Source organism: Condylura cristata, unplaced genomic scaffold, assembly GCF_000260355.1.
Source record: "Condylura cristata isolate star-nosed mole 26May11 unplaced genomic scaffold, ConCri1.0 scaffold00027, whole genome shotgun sequence".
NCBI classification, from domain to species: domain Eukaryota; kingdom Metazoa; phylum Chordata; class Mammalia; order Eulipotyphla; family Talpidae; genus Condylura; species Condylura cristata.
The window spans coordinates 28,323,082-28,341,965 of record NW_004567128.1 but is presented as its reverse complement, the minus strand read 5'-3'; the positions used below and the strand labels follow the sequence as shown (position 1 = coordinate 28,341,965).

At 49.1% G+C, this 18,884-nt stretch overlaps 2 protein-coding genes across 7 annotated transcripts in view; both read left to right on the top strand.

Moving 5' to 3' along the window:
• Positions 1-10,737, top strand: part of OTUD5 (OTU deubiquitinase 5) — a 27,328-nt gene extending 16,591 nt beyond the window's left edge. The window contains exons 3-10 of one of the 6 annotated variants that reach the window (XM_012730325.1): positions 98-229; positions 2,593-2,657; positions 2,745-2,901; positions 3,000-3,148; positions 6,808-7,011; positions 8,951-9,152; positions 9,241-9,354; positions 9,637-10,737. In XM_012730325.1, the coding sequence (XP_012585779.1) occupies positions 98-229; positions 2,593-2,657; positions 2,745-2,901; positions 3,000-3,148; positions 6,808-7,011; positions 8,951-9,152; positions 9,241-9,354; positions 9,637-9,761 (1,148 nt within the window). In that variant the 3' untranslated portion in view covers positions 9,762-10,737. Of the gene's footprint in view, positions 1-97; positions 230-2,592; positions 2,658-2,744; positions 2,917-2,999; positions 3,149-6,807; positions 7,012-8,950; positions 9,153-9,240; positions 9,355-9,636 lie in introns of all 6 variants that reach the window. The other 5 variants (XM_012730324.1, XM_012730323.1, XM_004690021.2 and 2 more) reach the window with 5 other exon arrangements.
• A 3,081-nt stretch (positions 10,738-13,818) lies between these two features.
• PIM2 (Pim-2 proto-oncogene, serine/threonine kinase) lies at positions 13,819-18,342 on the top strand. The gene is made up of 6 exons (XM_004690019.2): positions 13,819-14,066; positions 14,204-14,313; positions 14,985-15,035; positions 16,191-16,563; positions 16,988-17,164; positions 17,258-18,342. The coding sequence occupies exons 1-6, from the start codon at positions 14,015-14,017 to the stop codon at positions 17,419-17,421; spliced, it is 927 nt and encodes a 308-aa protein (XP_004690076.1). The 5' UTR covers positions 13,819-14,014; the 3' UTR covers positions 17,422-18,342.
• The last annotated feature ends 542 nt before the right edge of the window (positions 18,343-18,884 follow it).

Genomic DNA, 18,884 nt, shown 5'->3' with positions numbered 1-18,884 from the left:
CTCCTCCTCCTCCTCCTTCTCCTCCTCCTCCTCCTCCTCCTCCTTCTCCTCGATCACCTTAACATGCTTCAAGCTTTCTGTAAACCGTCTCCTGTAGCCTTGACAGTGCCCTGTGAGAAGAAGAGGAGTTACTCTCTCTACTTTATGCGTGAGGACGTTGCGACCCAGAGAGGTTACATAGCCTTGTCCTGTGCTACACAACCAGGAGGGAACAGGACCTTTCTGTCAGGTAAAGGGATCAGTGACAGGGGAATGGGACCTTCAAGAGGTTCTCCCACAGCTCCCTGGCCCGACTCCCCTTCTTCCCTCAGCTTCTTGCATCAGAAAGATAGTTCTTAGGCAGACTTATGTCTCCCAGGCCTGGAAGTATCTTTGGACGACTCCTACTTAACCCTTTCCCATCTCAGTTCCTGCTTACTGTAGCTGCACAGCAGACTTCTCCTTGGCACCCCAAGCTCCTGCTACAGAAATAGCTCCTCAAGCAGCTCCTGTAGCCACAGCAGGGCCTGTGGTCTTGGTTTCTAAGAAATGCAGCAGCAGGGGCCCCAGCCTGTGTGCAGGGCACGTGACTTGCTGGAAGTGCCGCTGGGGGCGGGGTAGCATGGCCACAGAACCCACATCCTTGTTTACATCGGGGCAGGGGCTACCCCTTCCCGCCTTCACAGCCCCTACTCCTCCGCACCCTCAGGTCCCTGCACCCTCAAGAGGACTTGACAAAAGGCATAGGTCCTATTTTCTGTCTCAGAGCAGCCTCTTTCCTTTCTCACAGAGACCCTCCTGGGTGGGAAGGGGAGGGTGGTGGTAGCATTCTTCTGGTGATTCTCCACAGAATATCATGGCAGTACTCTGCAGTGTTCCCTTCAGGATCCACCTACCCCTGCCCCAGTGCCCCAGGGAGACTCCATCAGAGCAACAGTCCTCTGGGAAGACAAAGGGGAATTCCTTCTTCATTTAGCCCATGGATAGCAGGTGTGCCTCAGCTGCAAGCCCACTTTAATTTCCCAGGGAGAAGGCTCCCTGCCCTGGCTCCCCTAACCTGCCCCTCCACTTAGCACTGTTCCAAGTTTCTGCAGTGCATTGGGTCCTGAGCTGGGGGGAGGGCGTCTTGGATGTGAATTGCTTTCTGCCCTCATTGGGAGCCCAGTGCACTCAAGCAGGTAGAGAAGTCTGTGCACCTTTGATGAATCTGGTGATAGCAGTGCCCCAAGGGTCGGGTAGGCAGGAATTGTATTAAAGAGCACATTGGTATTTGACAATCAGGAAGCATGGAAAGAACATCCTGAAAAGAATGGAACGACCTAGGTCAAGCACTCCAAGCAAGGCAGAGGGAGGGATCCTGGGTCTTATTTTAGCCAAGTCCCACGACGCCTACACTGTTAGGGCTGTGACTGCCCTGAGTTCAGCTTAAGTTATATGTGCTGGTCCTCTTCTACTAGACTGTGTGCTTCTTGCAGGCAGTATTTCACTCACTTCTGTCACCATTGCAGTGCCCACACTCAGGCCTTATTATGGGGAGGGGCTCTGATTTACTGGGTGACTGCTGTTTTCCAAGCTCAGTGCTAGTCACTTTATCCTCATTACCTTACTCATCCCACAAGAGGTCTGCCAGAGAGTTGTCTAGCATGTTTCATATTACACGTGAGGCATATGAGACCCAGAACACTTGAATGACTTGTCTCTGTTTTTTTTTTTCCCACTAAAAAAGTTTTATTGGGCCCTCACTGGTGGTACAAGGGGTTAAAGCGCAGCACTCTGAAGGTATCCGCAGCCACTGCAACACAAGTTTGACCCCTGGCCAGGGAGCTGACCCACATGGTGCAGCAGACTTCTCCTGTCCCACCTGGTGCTCCCCTCAGCAGTGTACTTCAGTCAGTCCTCCTGGTCTGTTTCCTAGTCTGTCTTTGGTAAATCCTCTCACCCCCCACCCCAGCACCTCTGGACTGTACCCCAGTTCTTATATATGTGTGTATATATATATATATATATATATGTATGTATATATAAATCTTTTTTAAAAGTTTCATTTATTTGTATTTGCTTTTTTATTTATGTCTGGCCATTTAGCTCACTGCTACCTGGCAGAACTGGGCTTAGTGACCATTTTTTTTCTCTTTCCAACCTACAAAGGCATGTTAACGCCTGGGCATCAAGAAAACTGAATTCTAGGGTTGACTCTATCATAAATTAAATTTCTGTGTGACCTTGATTGAGGCATAGATTTTCCCTTGAGCCTCGGTGTCTTCATGTGAAGGGTGAGGGATGTGTATGGATTCAATGGTGTTGAGGCCACTTAGTCAAATGTTTGTTGATTTGTATGAGTGGTGAGACAGGCCCTAGATAAAGGCAGTCATCTACCTGAGAGACCTGTGCTTGTGTCCCTCTCACCTGTACTCTCCTGCTCTAGAAGATTAACCTTTCTTGTCTCTTTCCATGCCTCCACTCTAGCTCACAAGGTGAAGAACTCTCCCCATCTTGGAGTAGGAAAGGGAAGTTTCCCTGACCCTTAGCCCCTACCCCTGAGGATGTTCCATGACTCAGAAGTCTCCTCTTGTGACAGCTTTGACTTGTCTCTCCTTTTTTCTGTCCCTACAGCTGACCAGGTGTATGGAGACCAGGACATGCATGAGGTTGTGCGAAAGCACTGCATGGACTATTTGGTGAGACCTTTCAGAGGCCTTGGGGTTGGGGCAGGCCTAGAGAATCTTCTCTCCATATAGACCTTGACTCTTCCATCTGTTCTGCAGATGAAGAATGCCGACTACTTTTCCAACTATGTCACAGAGGACTTTACCACCTACATCAACCGGAAGCGGAAAAACAACTGCCATGGCAACCACATTGAGATGCAGGCCATGGCTGAGATGTACAACCGGCCCGTGGAGGTGTATCAGTACAGCACAGGTACTTCTGTGGTGGGTAGGTGAGCAACTGATGATGCGTGGTCTGAGTTTGCCCTACCCAGCCCACTGTGGATGGTCCTTCCTTCTCTCTCTTTGCAGAACCCATCAACACATTCCATGGGATCCATCAAAATGAGGATGAACCCATCCGTGTCAGCTACCATCGGAATATCCACTACAATTCAGTGGTGAATCCCAACAAGGCCACCATTGGTGTAGGGCTGGGCCTGCCATCTTTCAAACCAGGGGTAAGTGTGTGTCCACGTCCATGGTGACTGCTGGGTATAGAAGCTAGAAATCTCTGTTGGAATCTCAGTTCTGCCACTAGCCCACAAAGATGTCCAGTTCCCCCCAGTCTCTCCTCTGTGAAATCAGGGAGTTACCTAAGGTGATCTCAGGGCTCATTGTGTGGTTTCATTTTGCCTGTCTGAGCTGGCACCTGCTTCTTATGTGCCTGTGGAGGCTGGCAGTTTGGGATATGGAGTACATTTGGCAGCTGTGCGCCAAGGCTTCATCTGGGTATGTTGGCACCTACATGAATCCTCCTCCCAAACTCAACAATTACAGACAGCTGTGGTCACAGAGACTGGGATCGCAGACCTAGCCCACCACACTAGCTGTGGGATCTGGGGCAAAATGTACAAGTAGTCTAGGCTGTCAACTTGGCTGATACAGAGAGTGCCTAACACTGGGCTTAGTGCCCAGTAGATGCTCAGAACGCCGCAGTACATTTTCCCAGCACTTTTTGATAGATTCTCATTTTTTCTTTCATAGTTGTCTGCTGGAGACTTTGGTGGCTTTTATTCAGGTTTCACTTACTACAAACACAAAATGCTCCTGCCTCATTTTAGGAAATGCATACACCAACATATCCTCCAATAGGGGGATTTTTTGCTTCATTTTAAAAATACACTTTAAATTTTACAGCATTTTTAGATTTGCAAAATTACTACAATTAGAGAATTTCCATATACCCCACTATGATTAATGTGTTGGCATAGTACATTTGTCACACTTAATGAATCATATCAATGTATTAACTAAAGACCATGCTTTATTCACATTACCTCAGTTTTCCTTTGCTGATGTTCTGTTTCTGGAGACCATCCAGGATACCATACTACATTTAGTTGTCATCTTCCTTTGACTCCTTTTCACATTGACAGTTTTCTCTGATTTTCCTTGTTTTTGTTTTTGATCTGTTTATAGGCTCTTCAGTTTTCCCTTTTCTAAAATGTCTTATAATTGGAGTCATACAGTATAGTTTTCTGAGTAGCTTCTTTCAAGTAACCCTGTACATTCAAGAGTCATCCATGATTTCTTGTAGTTAGGTCACTTGTTTCTTTTCTTTTTGCTTTTTTAAAAAAGTGAATGTCTTAAGTTATTTTTATTTATAGACTTCATTTTTAAACAGTTTTAGATTAACAGAAAAATTGAAACACTAGTACAAAGTTTCGTGTGTCCTTCCAGCTGCCCTTTGACTGTTAACATCTCAAATGCCTGTGATGCATTTGTTACATGTGAATCAGTACTGATACATTATCGTTAACTGAAGTTATGTTTCTTTAGGCTCCCTTGTCTGGTTTCTCACACTTTTGTGTTTTGGATGACCTTGACAGTTTTGAGGAGTTCTGGTCAAATATATTGTAGGACGTTTCTCTTTTGGAATGATTAGTCTGGGATTAGGGGTTTTAAGGGACAAAGGTCACAGTGGTAAAGTAACGTTCTCTTCACATTGTACTAGCAGTGTATACTACAAACAAGATTTATGACTCCTGATGTTGATTTTCATTACCTGGCAGAAGTTGTGTTTGTCAGGTTTTCTCTACTTTAAAATTCTTTTCTAAAAAAGATTTATTTAGGGCCCTCCCTGGTGGCACAACAGCTTAGGATGCAGCACAGCAAGCTGGCTGCAGCCGCTTCATTGTGAGTTTGATTCCCAGCCCCAGAGCTGACCTGCATGGCACAGCAAACCTCTCCTGACCTGCCCGCTGCTCCCTTCAGCAGTGTACTTTGTCAGTCTGCCTGTTCTGTTTCCCATTCTGCCTGTGATGAGTCCTTTCACCCCCTGCATCTCTGGCCTGCACCCCAGTTCTGTATGCATAAGTAATCTTTAAAAAAAAAAAAAGATTTATTTGTGCATATAACAACTGGTGTGTAGGCCAGAGATGCAGGGGGTGAAAGGACTCATCACAGACAGAATGGGAAACAGAACAGGCAGATCTACTGAAACTCACTGCTGAGGGGAGCAGTGGGCAGTCAGGAGAGGTCTGCCTTGCCATGTGGGTCAGCTCCCTAGTCGGGGATTGAACTCAGGCTGCAGTGGTGATAGTGCTGAGACTTAACCCCTACTCCATCGTGGAAGCCCGAACTTTAAAATCATTCTTCCCTCACTTTCTCTCTATTGTCTTGTTTGGAAGAAAGTCATTCTGTACAGTCCACACTTAGGAAGTGGTGGGGGTCGGGAATTAGGCACTATCCTTGAAGGCAGAGTTACTGGGATTCTTTTACAAGAGAGATTTATCTGTTGCCCTTTATTATCTACATCAATATAGATGCACATGTCCATTTTATACTCTGGGTTATAATCCAATACTGTCTTCTTATTACTGCTGAAATTGTTCCAGTTTTTGGATAGTGGGAGTGCTCTTAGTTAGCTCCTGTATCTTTTTGATATATTTCCATCACTGTGGGTTTTTTTTTTCTTTTTTGGGGACAAGGGTATTTACCTTAGTGTCTGGCACTACTAGATGCTCCAAGTCTGTTCGAGCATCTTCTCTATTTCCTGCCGCGGCCCTAGTGCCAGTGATTTCTCCAAGGAGCTCCAGATTTCCTCAGTGGAAATGGTCATTAGATATGTGCTGAGTGTGCACCTCGTTACTCGAGTCTTTGCTTCTAGACCCTGTCACTTGCTAGCAAGGGGATGTATGTGTATATGCTAAGTGTATACACAGTTCTAGAAAGATTTCTTTTCCTAACCATTTTTATCTATATAAAACTACAATTTTTACCGATATCTGCAACTTGATAGGTACCTTATTGCTTCGATTTTGCAATTCCCTAGAAATAAATGGCATTGAGTATCTTTTCATGTGCTTATTTGCCATTCCTATATCTTCTCTGGTGAATTGTGTGTTCAGGGGTTTTGGGACCCACTTTTTTAACTGGCTTTGTTATTTATAACAGAGTGTTATATACCTTTTAGCCTGTTATCCATAGGTTAAAATTACATTTTTACATAATTACTTAGTGATACACACATTTGTATGTAGTATTTTTTTGTGTGTTAAAATAATGTTCATTTCACTGAATAATACTGATATTTATTTCCTGGAATTTGCTGTGTTGTTTTATAAAATGCTGTTGTATGAAGAACACGGCAAATAGTATGTGGAAAGCGACAAATAGCACTCTTGCACAGTGTTCCACAACTTAGAGCACCCCAAACCAAACTGATACTGCTCCCTTTTGTCCTCTTAAATGTCTGAATACTCACTTTCCCCTCTGCACACATAGCTCATTTCTCTTTGTCCCACCTAGGTATATATGTGGGGAAGGCCTCTCAGCATTAGGAAACTGAGTCATTGTTGTTGAGGCTTTTTAGAATACTGGCTGAGACTGGAGGGCACCTCATTGCCCCAGACTTAGTATCTAAGTTGAAGTGTCTTGGGGTTGAGAGCAGTGAGGCTTCTGAATGTAGGAGTTGGTCTGCAGATTGAATAGCCCGAGTCTACCTTGCTCCAGTCCCTGGTGAGTAGGCACTCTGCCTTGGAGGGTGCTTGGTAAGAGTACCTGCCTTCCTGCCTTTCTGGGCCTGTAGACCCACTCCCTAAGGCAGGTAGGGTCTTGATCAGAGTTCCGAGTGTCACCCCAGATCCCTGTTCACTCCTGTCCCTGCCCCTTGTAGTTTGCAGAGCAATCCCTGATGAAGAATGCTATAAAAACATCAGAGGAGTCATGGATTGAACAGCAGATGCTGGAAGATAAGAAGAGGGCCACAGACTGGGAGGCCACGAATGAGGCCATTGAGGAGCAGGTGGCTCGGGAATCCTACCTGCAGTGGCTGAGGGATCAGGAGAAACAGGCCCGCCAGGTCCGCGGCCCCAGCCAGGTGGGTTCTGGACTCTTAACTGACCTACCCAAGAAATTGCCACTTCTCATGGTCTTCCTCTAAACAGGCAGAAAAAAATTCAGTGGTTTTGACATTTGAAAAAGAAGGCAGCTCCCTGCCCTACCTGTCTTATCTGTCTGTCTGGCTATCCTATCGATTCTGTCTAATTTATTAAGATTTATTTTTATTTATTTATGCATACAAGAGCTGGGGTGTAGGCCAGAGGTGTGGCAGGTGAGAGGATTCACCAGAGACAGAGTAGAGAGCAGAACAGGTGGATCTACTGAAAACACTGCTGAGGGGGCAGCGGGTGAGGCATGAGAGGTCTGCTGTGCCATGTGGGTCAGTTCCCTGTCTGGGGTTTGAACTCAAGCCACTGAGACTTTAACCACTTGGCTACCAGGGAGACGGCCTCCCAGCCCTTTTTATACCTCATCTTGGACTTAGCCTTGACCTTGTACCTTAGAATACTCAACACCCATGAAGAACAAGTGGGTGGGAGGGTAGCTGCTGATGGTGACAGGTGGGGAGAGTTTCAGAAAGACAGGCTTTTGTTGAATGCCCACGTGTGGCTGGCTCTGTGCTAAGAATGTAAAATCAGGCCTAGTCCACTCTCCTTGACAGTCATAGCAGTGGGGTGCTTGAGCCTCAGTGAAGATAAACAGAGATGGGGGCTCTGGTCTGTCTCCATAGAAGAAGGCTGAGGCTTTTTTTTTTAAGTGATTTATTCACAAAACAACTGGGGCACAGGCCAGAGGTGGGGGGGGGGGCGTAGAGGGAATTCACCAGAGACAAAGTGGAGAGCAGAACAGATAGATCAACTGAAATGCACTGCTGAAGGGAGCAGCAGCCTGGACAGGAGAGGTCTGCCAAGCTGTGTGGCAGCCTCCCTGGCTGGGGATCAAACTTGTGCTGCAGTGGCTAAGGACAGCTTCACAGTGCTGTGCTTTAACCCACTGCACCACCAGGGAGCGCCCAGAAGGCTGAGTTGTGGGGGCAGGGTGGGGGCAGGGCAGACAGGCATTTCAGGAATCAAAAGGCATTTAGTGTGATTGTAGATGGTGGCAAGAGCTAATTCATTCACAAATGTGTATTGCAAGTCTATGCCAGACACTGTTCTCAGTGTTTGGAGGTACATTGGTGAGCCTGCCAGGCCAGATCCTTGTCCTTGTGATTTTTTTGCAGAGTTGAACAAAATGATCAAGAAACATGATGAATAAATTTGTTGAGGTGGTATGGTTGAAAAAAATGTGGAACAGGGTAATGGGAATGACTAGATCTTAGTGGAGTGTGTTCAGGTAGGCCTCAAAGCAGCTGAGATTTGAGCAAAAGCTTGTGTAAGGTGTGGCAGTTAGGTGCATGTGCCAGGAGACGCAGAGGCCCTGAGGCAGTGCATATGTGGTATGATTCAGCAGCACCCAGGCCACTGTGATGACCAGTGTAGTAGAAGATGAAGTCAAAGAGGCAATGGGGCCAGACTGAGGAGGGGCTTGTGGGCCTTGGGGAGGGCTTTGGCTTTTACTCTGCAGGAGAAAAAGCCATGGTAGTGTGGTAAGCAGAGGAAGAATGGGCTCTGACTTAGGAGCTCCCTGACTGAGCAGAATGGCTTCTGGGGGCAAGGATGGAAGCAGAGGACCGGCAAGGAGGAGGCTGCCGCAGCAGTCCTGGTAGCAGGGTGGCAGGAGAGGAGCGAGGAGGAGACTGATTCTGGATCTGTTTTGAAGGAGGATGTACCAGGTTCTAGTCAGATTGATTTGACAGGGTATGAGGCATCTAAAGGAGCTTACATGAGTCCTGTGATCTGTTGTGTGACTGGAAATGATGGGACTGGGACCTGTGTAGAAGATGTGTCACAGGATTTTCAGGAGGGATTGAGTTTGGAGATGGGGTAAAGGATGGTTGTGGCTGGTGTTTGTCCTTATCTCCTTTCCCACCACAGCCCCGGAAAGCTAGCGCTACATGCAGTTCTGCCACAGCAGCCGCCTCCAGTGGCCTGGAGGAGTGGACTAGCCGGTCCCCACGGCAGCGGAGTTCAGCCTCGTCTCCAGAGCACCCCGAGCTGCATGCTGAGCTGGGCATCAAGCCTCCTTCCCCAGGCACTGTTTTAGCTCTTGCCAAACCTCCTTCACCCTGTGCACCAGGTCAGTAACTTGCTGATGGGGTGCAAGCCAGGGTTAGGAGGTACTATCTTGGCACTGGACCCTGCCTCTGACTGTCCATCTGCCTCAGGTACGAGCAGCCAATTCTCGGCAGGGGCCGACCGGGCTACTTCTCCGCTCGTGTCCCTCTACCCTGCTCTGGAGTGCCGGGCCCTCATTCAGCAGATGTCCCCATCCGCCTTTGGTAAGCCTCCTCTGTCCAGGGGTGGGGCGGGTGGTAGCTGGGGAACTGGAGAGAGATGAAAGCAGTAGTCCTAAGAGGGGCCTCTGGAGCTTCTGGCCATCTCTTCAAGACAGAGTTTTTCAAACCCAAAAGATCTAGGGGATCTGAGTGAGGTCTTGTATCCCTGAGGGAGCTTTTTTCACAGAGAGGAGTGAGATGGGCATATCACCCAGGGGTCAGTGAAGGGGAAGAGAAGACTCCCAGAGAGTGTTTCTTCACTCCTTTTCCCTTCTTCCTGCCCAGCAGGTCTGAACGACTGGGATGATGATGAGATCCTAGCGTCGGTGCTGGCAGTGTCCCAACAGGAATACCTAGACAGTATGAAGAAAAATAAAGTGCACAGAGACCCACCCCCAGACAAGAGTTGATGGAGACCCAGAGACTGGAGACCATCTCCCAACCCCTACCACTCCTGCCCTCTGGGGCCGCGCCCCCCCCTTCTTTGCTTTCTTCCTTCTGGCCTTCTTCCTTCTCCCTTATCCCTTCTCTCCTCTCCTCTCTTCTTCTCTCTCTCTCCCCCCTCCCCCTTTCCACTTCCCTCTGGCTGACCCACCCCTGAGCTCCCTCTCATCGCTGCCACCACCACCATCACCTGTCTCTTCGCCAGCTGACGTGCCCCGTTGCCCCCCGCACAGCACCATCCCTGCATTCCACAGGGGACTCGGGCAAGGGTGCCGAAGGTAGGCAAGAGGCACACAGACAAACCAGCTGGCAGCCAGGCAGCCCCTGAAGAGAGACATTCAGTCAGAGGAAAGTCTCCTTGTCCCCCTCCTTTCCAAGACCAGAAAAACTTGTTACCCCACCTTCACACTGATGCCAGGGAGGTGGGAGACAGAAGTGGGAAACCCCCTTCCTAGTACCCCAAGAATGTTTGAGCCTTCAACGTTGAATTTTTTCTTTATTAAAATATACTTTTATCTTATAAAATCAACCAATCAAAAATGATGTAGACAACAGCATTGACTATGAAGGCGGCATCTCTCTGGTTCAGGAGCAGGCAGTCCATGGGGCACAGGGGCACAAAGATGTGCTTGCTGGTTCTGGCCTCCAGCTCTAAGGAGGGGGGCAAGTTGTAGAGTGAGCCGGGGTGGGCAGGGATGGCAAGTATCACATGGGCTTTGGACAATGAGACTCTGACCTCGCTGCATTCCTTTGCTTCCACCACCACCACCAGTCTCTTTGGAATCTTGGGGTGGGGGACATCTTTGGGAATCATGGCCGCCACCCAGGATTTGAGTGTGGGGAGTGGGAGCAGCCTCGGCAGGTCGTGCCCTGCAGGTGTTGACAAGATCCATCATCTGTAATGTCCTTGGCACAATAAAACCAAATGTCAGTTTCCCCTGAGCGCCTCTCTTCTCTGTGGGGCAGGGGGTGGGTGGGCCTCTGGGTAGAGGTGGTGATGGTATAGGCCTTGGTGTGAGCTCCCAGGGCCGCATGCTCTCCAGTAATTTCTATTCGGGGATGCAGAATTTGTTCATATTTGATCCACTGCTTATTAAATCTCCAGGACCCATGACCCAAGAAAGCTGTCTACCTGTTGCCCTTGCTTCAATACTGAATTAGCCTGCCTACCCTAATACTGGGATGTGTTGGGAGGAGAGGGCTGTGAGCTTGATAGTAGGGACTGAACTTACAACGTCTCTGCCTGCCTCTCACCCCATAAATATATGTTCTTCCTTTATGATCATTGATGAGGAAATGCTTTAGAAAGGTACAGTGAATGCGTTATCGCAACATGAGTTTAGTGGAAGTAGCCAGAGGAGCTTTCCCTCCAGCGTTTAGAGGCTGAAGAACAGCTGAACGCTTTCATTGTTGTCCATGTCCTCTAGGCCTCCCAACACCTCTATCCCTGCCCTTCCTGCCAAGGAAACTAAGGAAGAGAAGGATGGTTAGCCCCCAGGTTTTGGCAATTTTTTTTTTTTTTGCTACAGTGGGGTCCCTGTGGAAGGATATGTGTGCCTTGACTTTACAGCTGAGGGCATGGCTGTTTGTGGGGTGTCTCTGGAATCCCTTGGTCAAGCACATGCATTTTGGAGAGTTGGCTTGACCCTGTCCTCTGCTTTTTCTAGCTATGTGGCCTTGGTCAAACCACAGGCTGAATTTCAATTGTTTGTCCTATGTGTACAACAGTGTCATTTATGTCTATTTCATGCGTTAGTTGTGAGCATCAGAAAATAGAATGCTTGAAGTCAACATATATGATAGCACAGTGGTTGGCACAGTCTGCAAGCTCAGGTGCTGGCAGATACTGTTACCCTAATGCTGAAGTTTCTGCACCATTTGACCCCTCCCTCCCTACGTTTTACTTGCATCTGCCTGGAATTTGCCCTTCCCCTGTCCCAGCCATCATTCTTTCAAGATAGGTAGAGGCTCATGAGAGAAAGTCCTATGACCCCATCCAATTTCATCTCTCTACAAACATGTCTCACTCCTTTCCCAGTAACTGCACTGTGAACTTCTGGACAAGGGCTGTGATGCCTGACTTATCTGTGCATTTCTAGTATTTGTATCCCTACCAGGACCTGGCGGGCTTACAGTAGACTCCTAATGTTAGCTGAATTAAGGGAGAGTATGTGCGTGTTTGCTTTTTGGGTTAACTGTGACTGGTGAGTCCAAGTCTTCACGTGTATCTCAGTCATGTGTGATGAGGGCTTGTTTCCAGGTGTGTCAGATGGGCGCTGAGTGTGGGACTCTAGCTCTGACAGTTTGTGTCTGTTTCTGAGACAAGTGCATGTCTGCGTGGGTCTGTCTGTGATAGTGCATCTGTGGCTTGTTTCTCATGGTATGCATGTCCGTTTGTATTCCTGTGACAGATTCTGGGTAGCTATTTCTGGAAAGTTTGTGACAGTGTTGCATTCTACTGATGTGTGTGTGTGAGAGAGAGAAAGCGACCTGGTCTGTTGAGTCTGTGCCACTGTCTAGGTTGCTCTAACACCTAAGTGTATGTCTGCCTTTGGAGCACTGTTTGTGTCTGGAGCATCTGTGTGTCTTCTAGCGATGGATACTGGATCTCGTTTTGGGGACAGTATAAATAAGTCTTTGTGTGACAGTGCATGTCCAATGGTGTCAGTGTCTTTGTGACAAATTCTGGCGGTGTATCAGAGGACATTTCTGCTTATGCTCACATGACTAAATCTATGTGAGTGGAGTGCCTGTCTTTCTGTAGCAGTGTGTCTCCCAGTGTCATTTTGGGACTTAACTTTTTCTGTCAGCATGCCAGTGAGACAGTGGGTGTCTGCATATCTGTCTGTGAATGTATCTAACATGACTGGTTTTATCTATCTCACATGGTACAATAGTTTCCCCTTTGGGGATTACATTCCAGGACACCCAGTAGAAGCTTGAAACTGCAGATAGTACAAAACTATGCTGTTTTTTTCCCATGCATACATGCCTGTGATAAGGTTTATTTTGAAAATTGGCACAGTAAGAGATTAGGAATAACCAGTAATAAAATAGAACAGCTATAACTATTCTATAATAAAAGTTATGTGAATGTGTACCCACTTTCAAAACACTGCAGACCGCAGTTGACCAAGATAAAGAATAAGGGGTGTGGGGACTGCTGTATTTGTGTCTTTTGGAGTACAGGTCTAACCTCCTGGGATGTGAGGCCTCTCTATTTTTTCCAACTTGGTACTCTTACCATCTTTTTAGCAACCCCTGTTCTAGCGCTCTCAGTGCCTGTCCCTCTCATCTAGGACACCTCAAGCCGTTGCCACTCTAATTTGCTCCCAATCCCGCCACTCCAGATTCTAGACCTGCTGACTGGGCTCTTGGCCAGGTCTAGCCAGGTCTGTCTAAGGTTAAGGACTACAAAACACCCCACAGGCTGCTGCCTCCGGGCTTGGCATGCTGCCCTTAACCAGTGGGTCCTCGTCCTCGGCCTGAGTGTAGGGGACTTATCCCTTCCTGGAAGCTGAATTGGTTCTTCCAGGATCCTTGGCTTCAGTTTTGGGGCGGGGGCTGTCGGTCACCTGGAGGGCCCTTATGGTCTTAGGGCCACAGGCTCTGATTCTTAGAAGCTGGGCCTATCTCCGCGCTAATCTCAAGGCAGCGGCGGCAAACCAACTTCCTAGAAAAGGAGGCGGTGCAGTTTTTTTTTTTAAGTTTATATCTATATATACACATACACACATATATTTAAAAAAAAAAAAAAAAACTCTGCGCAACAACCAAAACATGCGGTTGCTGCAAAGGGATTCCCAGAACCAGTTTCCTCTTCGCGCGCACCCCCTTCATTTGCATCCAGGCCCCGCCCGCGCAGAAGATCCGGGCATGTATTTGCATAAGGGGGCACTTGAAACGTTGAGGGTGGTATGCAAATAAGGGTTGGCTCTGATTGGCTGGGGTACAGCAGGTGCCGCGTCCGGATTGATCAAAGCCAAATGGGCGGTGCCGTCGCTGGGGCGACTCTCTCGGGAGGCGCGTGCCCCGGCTCAGTAGCGTTGGGCTGGCGCACGCGGCGAATCTAAGTCTTGCGCCGCTTGCAGGCGCTTCTGGGCCACCAATTTCTTTTCCTTCCACCCTGGCGCCCCCCAGTCCTGGCTCTCCGACCTCGCTGCCCCGGGCACCCACGCCCTGCGGGCTCAGCGGGCTCAATCTGCGCAGCTCCTCCTCCATGTTGACCAAACCTGTGCAGGGGCTCCCCGCGACCCCCACGCTACCGCCAGGTGAGCGATGCTCCCCCATTGCTAGCAGGCCGGGCTGGCTGAAGTGGCGGGAGGAGCGGGGGGAGGGGCGCAAGGGAGGGGGTCATCGCTGGGCTTAGCACACCGCCACCCTGACTTCCTCGCCTCCCCCTGCGTAGGAGGCAAGGATCGGGAAGCGTTCGAGGCTGAGTACCGACTCGGCCCTGTCCTGGGTAAGGGGGGCTTTGGCACCGTCTTCGCAGGACACCGCGTTACGGACCGGCTCCAGGTACCCACCACGAGGGTCTTGGGGGAGGGTCAGGTGGGTGGTAAGTGGCGGGAGCGGAAGTCCCGGGTTTGAGATGCTAATTGACCGGGGAGCAAGCTTGCTATGTGTTTGTAGTAGGGTCATGAGGACCACGCTTCGGGTTGCTGTGTGCGCGCACGTGCGCGCGTGCTAGTCCAATTAAATTTGTGAAGAATAAGGGGTGGGGGGCACATGGAAGTCCAGGGAGGTGAGACTTGAGGGCGGGGTTCACGAAGATTCTACACCCTGAGATCGGGGGAATGTTGTATGTGTAAGAAGGTGGGGCCCAGAGCTGAGATTGGAGAGATTTTGGACTCAGGTATCCTGCGTGGAGGAGGCATGAGATCCGGGATCCCAGTACGGAGTTGGTCTGGTTGAGAAGATTCGAGGGCTTGAGGCGTGAGGATATTAAGAACTCAGCATCAGGGTTGAAGGTTCCCGAAGCTTGATAAGGGAGAGCCCAGGGCTAAAGATGGTTAGGGCTAAGGATGGTTAGTGAGAGAGGTGAACTTGGTTCTCAGAATTGGAGGGCAGAGGAGCCCCAGGTTATTATAGGTGGCCGTATGGTGGAAACCAGAACTAGGGCGAGGGTCAAGACTGGGAGGGATCAGGGGGTCCTCTACTGGACCCTTCATTTCAGCGCTCTTCTCCAGGTGGCCATCAAAGTGATTCCCCGGAACCGTGTGCTGGGCTGGTCCCCCCTGGTGAGTATCTTTGGAGTCCTTACTGACCTGGCGACGCCATTTCTGACGACAGACGCCCCCCTTGCCTTTCAATGGCTTGTATGACTCTGGGCCCCATAACGGTGAGGAGATCACTCCTACCAAGCCTTGTTTACTCCCCTGTGGTAGCATCCACACCTCCATAGGCTTCTGACTCACCCCAGTTTCCCTAGAGCCCTGGATTCTCCCCCTCCCACCCTCCTTTCTCTCCCTACCTCGAAACACTGCTTCAGGGGCTGCCCGCAGGGCATGCTGGTGGGGAAAGAGGGGCAGAGGTCATTGGTTGCCATAGTGACGGTGGCTGCTTCTCTGCTGCCGTTAAGAGCGCCAACGGACAACAGGGCGGGTCTGGGCAAGCTGGGGGAGCAGAAGCGCCCCCTGGTGAGATTTGAGGGGACTGCTCTGGCCTTGGAGCCCTGAGGGAGAAAGCGCGCGCCTGCTCAGTAGCGAGACCTTTACCGTGAGAAAACTCTTCTGCGGCTGTGCAACTCAATGGGCTGGCCAGTAGAGGGCTCCACCTCGGGCAGAAGCCGGCTTCTGGCAATCCATGTTCCCGCGCAGGATTTCTACAGCCGGTGGGCTTTTGTGGCCCATAGCATTTATGCTCCTTCCTGAGTGTCAATTATATGCCTCGGACTTTGCTTCATCACAAAGGCGTACCATGTTCCAACTCACACTAAGTAATTTTCAACAGTTCTAGGTGCTTGGTGGCAGTGAAAGTGCCATATGGTAACAGTCCTTTGTGCCAGTTCGTTCATCTCATTGACAATTGAATGTAGCGAGATTGTTTCTACTAAGTCCTTTTCTACTAAGTCCTTTTACCTATTTAACAAGTATGTATCGTGCCCTCCCTTGTTTATCAGGCACAATTACACTATTGTGCTATGTTGGTGAACAGAACAAACCACTGTACAACTGTATTTCTTTATTGAGTGCTCTTGTCTCCTACACTAGAAAGTGCTTTCATCTGCTTAACATTTACTGTGGACCTACTATGTGTTGTGCAGAAGAAGAGGGTTGCTCCAGGCCACATACTCTGGTAGCTAAGGGACTGTGATTTTAAGTTCAGGTGCGAAATCAGCATCAGAAGTACTGATCCTGATAGCTGTTCTCTTTTCTCCCTGCTTCCCCCCACAGTCGGACTCAGCCACATGCCCACTGGAAGTCGCATTGCTGTGGAAGGTGGGTGCAGGTGGTGGACACCCTGGTGTGATCCGCCTGCTTGACTGGTTTGAGACACCAGAGGGCTTCATGCTGGTCCTTGAGAGGCCTTTGCCGGCCCAAGATCTCTTTGACTACATCACAGAACAGGGTCCTTTGGGTGAAGACCGAAGCCGCTGCCTCTTTGGCCAAGTAGTGGCAGCTGTTCGGCACTGCCATGCTCGTGGAGTTGTCCATCGTGACATCAAGGATGAGAATATTCTTATGGACCTCCGCCGGGGCTGTGCCAAACTCATTGATTTTGGTTCTGGTGCCCTGCTTCATGATGAACCCTATACTGACTTTGATGGTAAGGCTCTCCTAAATCTCAGTGGGGGGATTTTTTTTTTTTAGACCTTTTCTCTTTATAACCTTTTGACCTTTAGGTACCAGTGCTAAGGTGTTCTTATACCCCTTGATCTTTATTGTACCCTTAGACCATAATTCGTTTCTAATATTGGGGGCTCTCAAGCTTTGCTCTCTGATCAAGTCCAGTTTCTGACAGTGCCCTCACCTTGTCTTGGGCTCTTGTTCTGGTGTGGGGATACTGTTAGCCCTGAGTGTTCTCTCTCCTGGTAAGGGAATTGTACTGTTTTGATGTAGTCAAGGGGGCTCCATCTTAATTAAGGCCTCTTTCTCTGCTGTTATATTTAGAGTTCCTGTTGTGATAAGGGGACCATACTTCCTGATGGGAGGACATTAGCAGAGTAGTCTAACCTCTGGCTTGCATGCAGGGACAAGGGTGTACAGCCCCCCAGAGTGGATCTCCCGTCACCAGTACCATGCACTCCCGGCCACTGTTTGGTCACTGGGTATCCTCCTCTATGACATGGTTTGTGGGGACATTCCCTTCGAGAAGGACCAGGAGATCCTTGAGGCTGAGCTCCACTTCCCGGCCCATGTCTCCCCAGGTGAGGACTGATCTGAACCCAGAAGATGCTACCCTCTCAGGGACTGGTACCCCCCAACTGACTGTTAACCTCTTGTGCGCTTCTGACCTACAGACTGCTGTGCCCTAATCCGTCGGTGCCTGACTCCCAAGCCCTCAGGCCGACCCTCACTGGAGGAGATCCTGTTGGACCCCTGGATGCAGGCACCAGCTGATGATGCTGCCCTCAAGGCCTCCAAAGGGGGTTCCACCTCTTTAGCCTGGTCCTTGCTGCCCTAGTCCTGGCCAGGCCCCCAGTAGTTGGAATAGCCATCCCAGCTCATGCCACAGGGATAGATGGACATCTGTTGACCTGGTTTTACAGGTCATTACAAATCCAGTGTTATTAGGGTCAGATTGGGGATCAGGGGTCAGAAGACATAAGCCAAGTCTGCCCAGTCCCTATCCCAATCCTTTTAGGGAACCTTCCTCCCAGAACGTGTGGTCTCTTATTCTGGAGGGGGGTGGAATTTCCTTACTTATTTTGCTAGGGATGTTTATTTTGTTGAAGTTATTTTCTATTCTGAGCCCCAAGACTTGTTCTGTTAAGTTGTAGTCCCCTAGATTTGCACCTCCTGCTACCACCACACAGATTTAGTTCAAATGCTCTGACTTGGGCAAGGGTGCTTTCCTTTTAATATCCCAGCAGCTTTTTTTTTTTTTTTAGTATAAAGCAAAGGGACCCTTTATCTTAGTTTAAGGACACATTCAGTCAAGCTGCTCACCTACCTCAACCCAGAATGGTTTATTCTGGGAGAGGTAATGCCCTATTGTTAACCCAGGGCTTTTTTTTTTTTTTTTTTTTTTTGGTTAGGGGAGCGTAGTCTGTTATCCCAAGTGCTCTTATTCTGGTGAGGAGAACCCTGCTTCCATGGTTAGGGAAGGAATGGGAGATGGACACCGCCAGAGTCCACTAGGATGGGGTGGATCGTTTTTTGGAGGGATGGGGTGGGGAAATAAGTTTTATTGTTTGTTCTGGGCCCTCCCCCCTCCACCTTTTTTCAGATTCTTGCTGCCTCCTTCTGAGCCAGGATTGTCCAGTTGCTGAAATGTAAATACTTATGTATTGGGGATGGGAGCTCCAACTGTCCTCTCCCTTCTCCCCCTGCCTGGATTATTTAAAGCCATGTGTGGAAACTCACTATTTAATAAATGTAATAGAATCAGAAGTGACTGGCCATTTGTAGATGCAGCAAGACATTTGTGGAGCATCTACAAATCTTGGCCTTTGCTGAGCCAAGAGGGAGATAAATGGACTGAATCTCTCCTTTTCCCTCCAGAAGCCCCTGTCTTGTGTCATTCTAAAGATCTTTTATGGGTTCAAGCAGAACAACAGATTTCTTCCCCAACTCTTAGGTAGTGCCCAGTGTCAACAGAGGGCTCCATTAATTGTGGACATGGAAGATGCTTGGGACACATCCCCAGAAGTCCAGCTCAGAGGCATGAGTCTTTTCTCCCAGTCCCAGGGCAGGCACTCAATCACTTAAAAATGTTTTGTGGGGGGAAAGGAGGGAACTTTAAGGGAACTGGCACTGGCAGGGCAGGGTTCAGTGCAGACCGGCATCTTCCTTGTGTCTAAAGTCCTGGGTGTAGTTGCCCAGTTTCCCTAAATTTTTAACCTCCCGTTCCATCTCTCCCACATCTTGTCCCATCCTCAATTGCACCCTCTTGCACTCTCTTTAAAGCTAACCTGTAATTCTCTC

Bases quoted from the DNA above. Each gene is read 5' to 3' on its own strand.
- PIM2 (XM_004690019.2), top strand. From the start codon at position 14,015: ATGTTGACCAAACCTGTGCAGGGGCTCCCCGCGACCCCCACGCTACCG. The intron at 14,067-14,203 runs GTGAGCGATGCT...CCCCCTGCGTAG, and splicing joins GACCCCCACGCTACCGCCAG to GAGGCAAGGATCGGGAAGCG. The intron at 14,314-14,984 runs GTACCCACCACG...GCTCTTCTCCAG, and splicing joins GCGTTACGGACCGGCTCCAG to GTGGCCATCAAAGTGATTCC.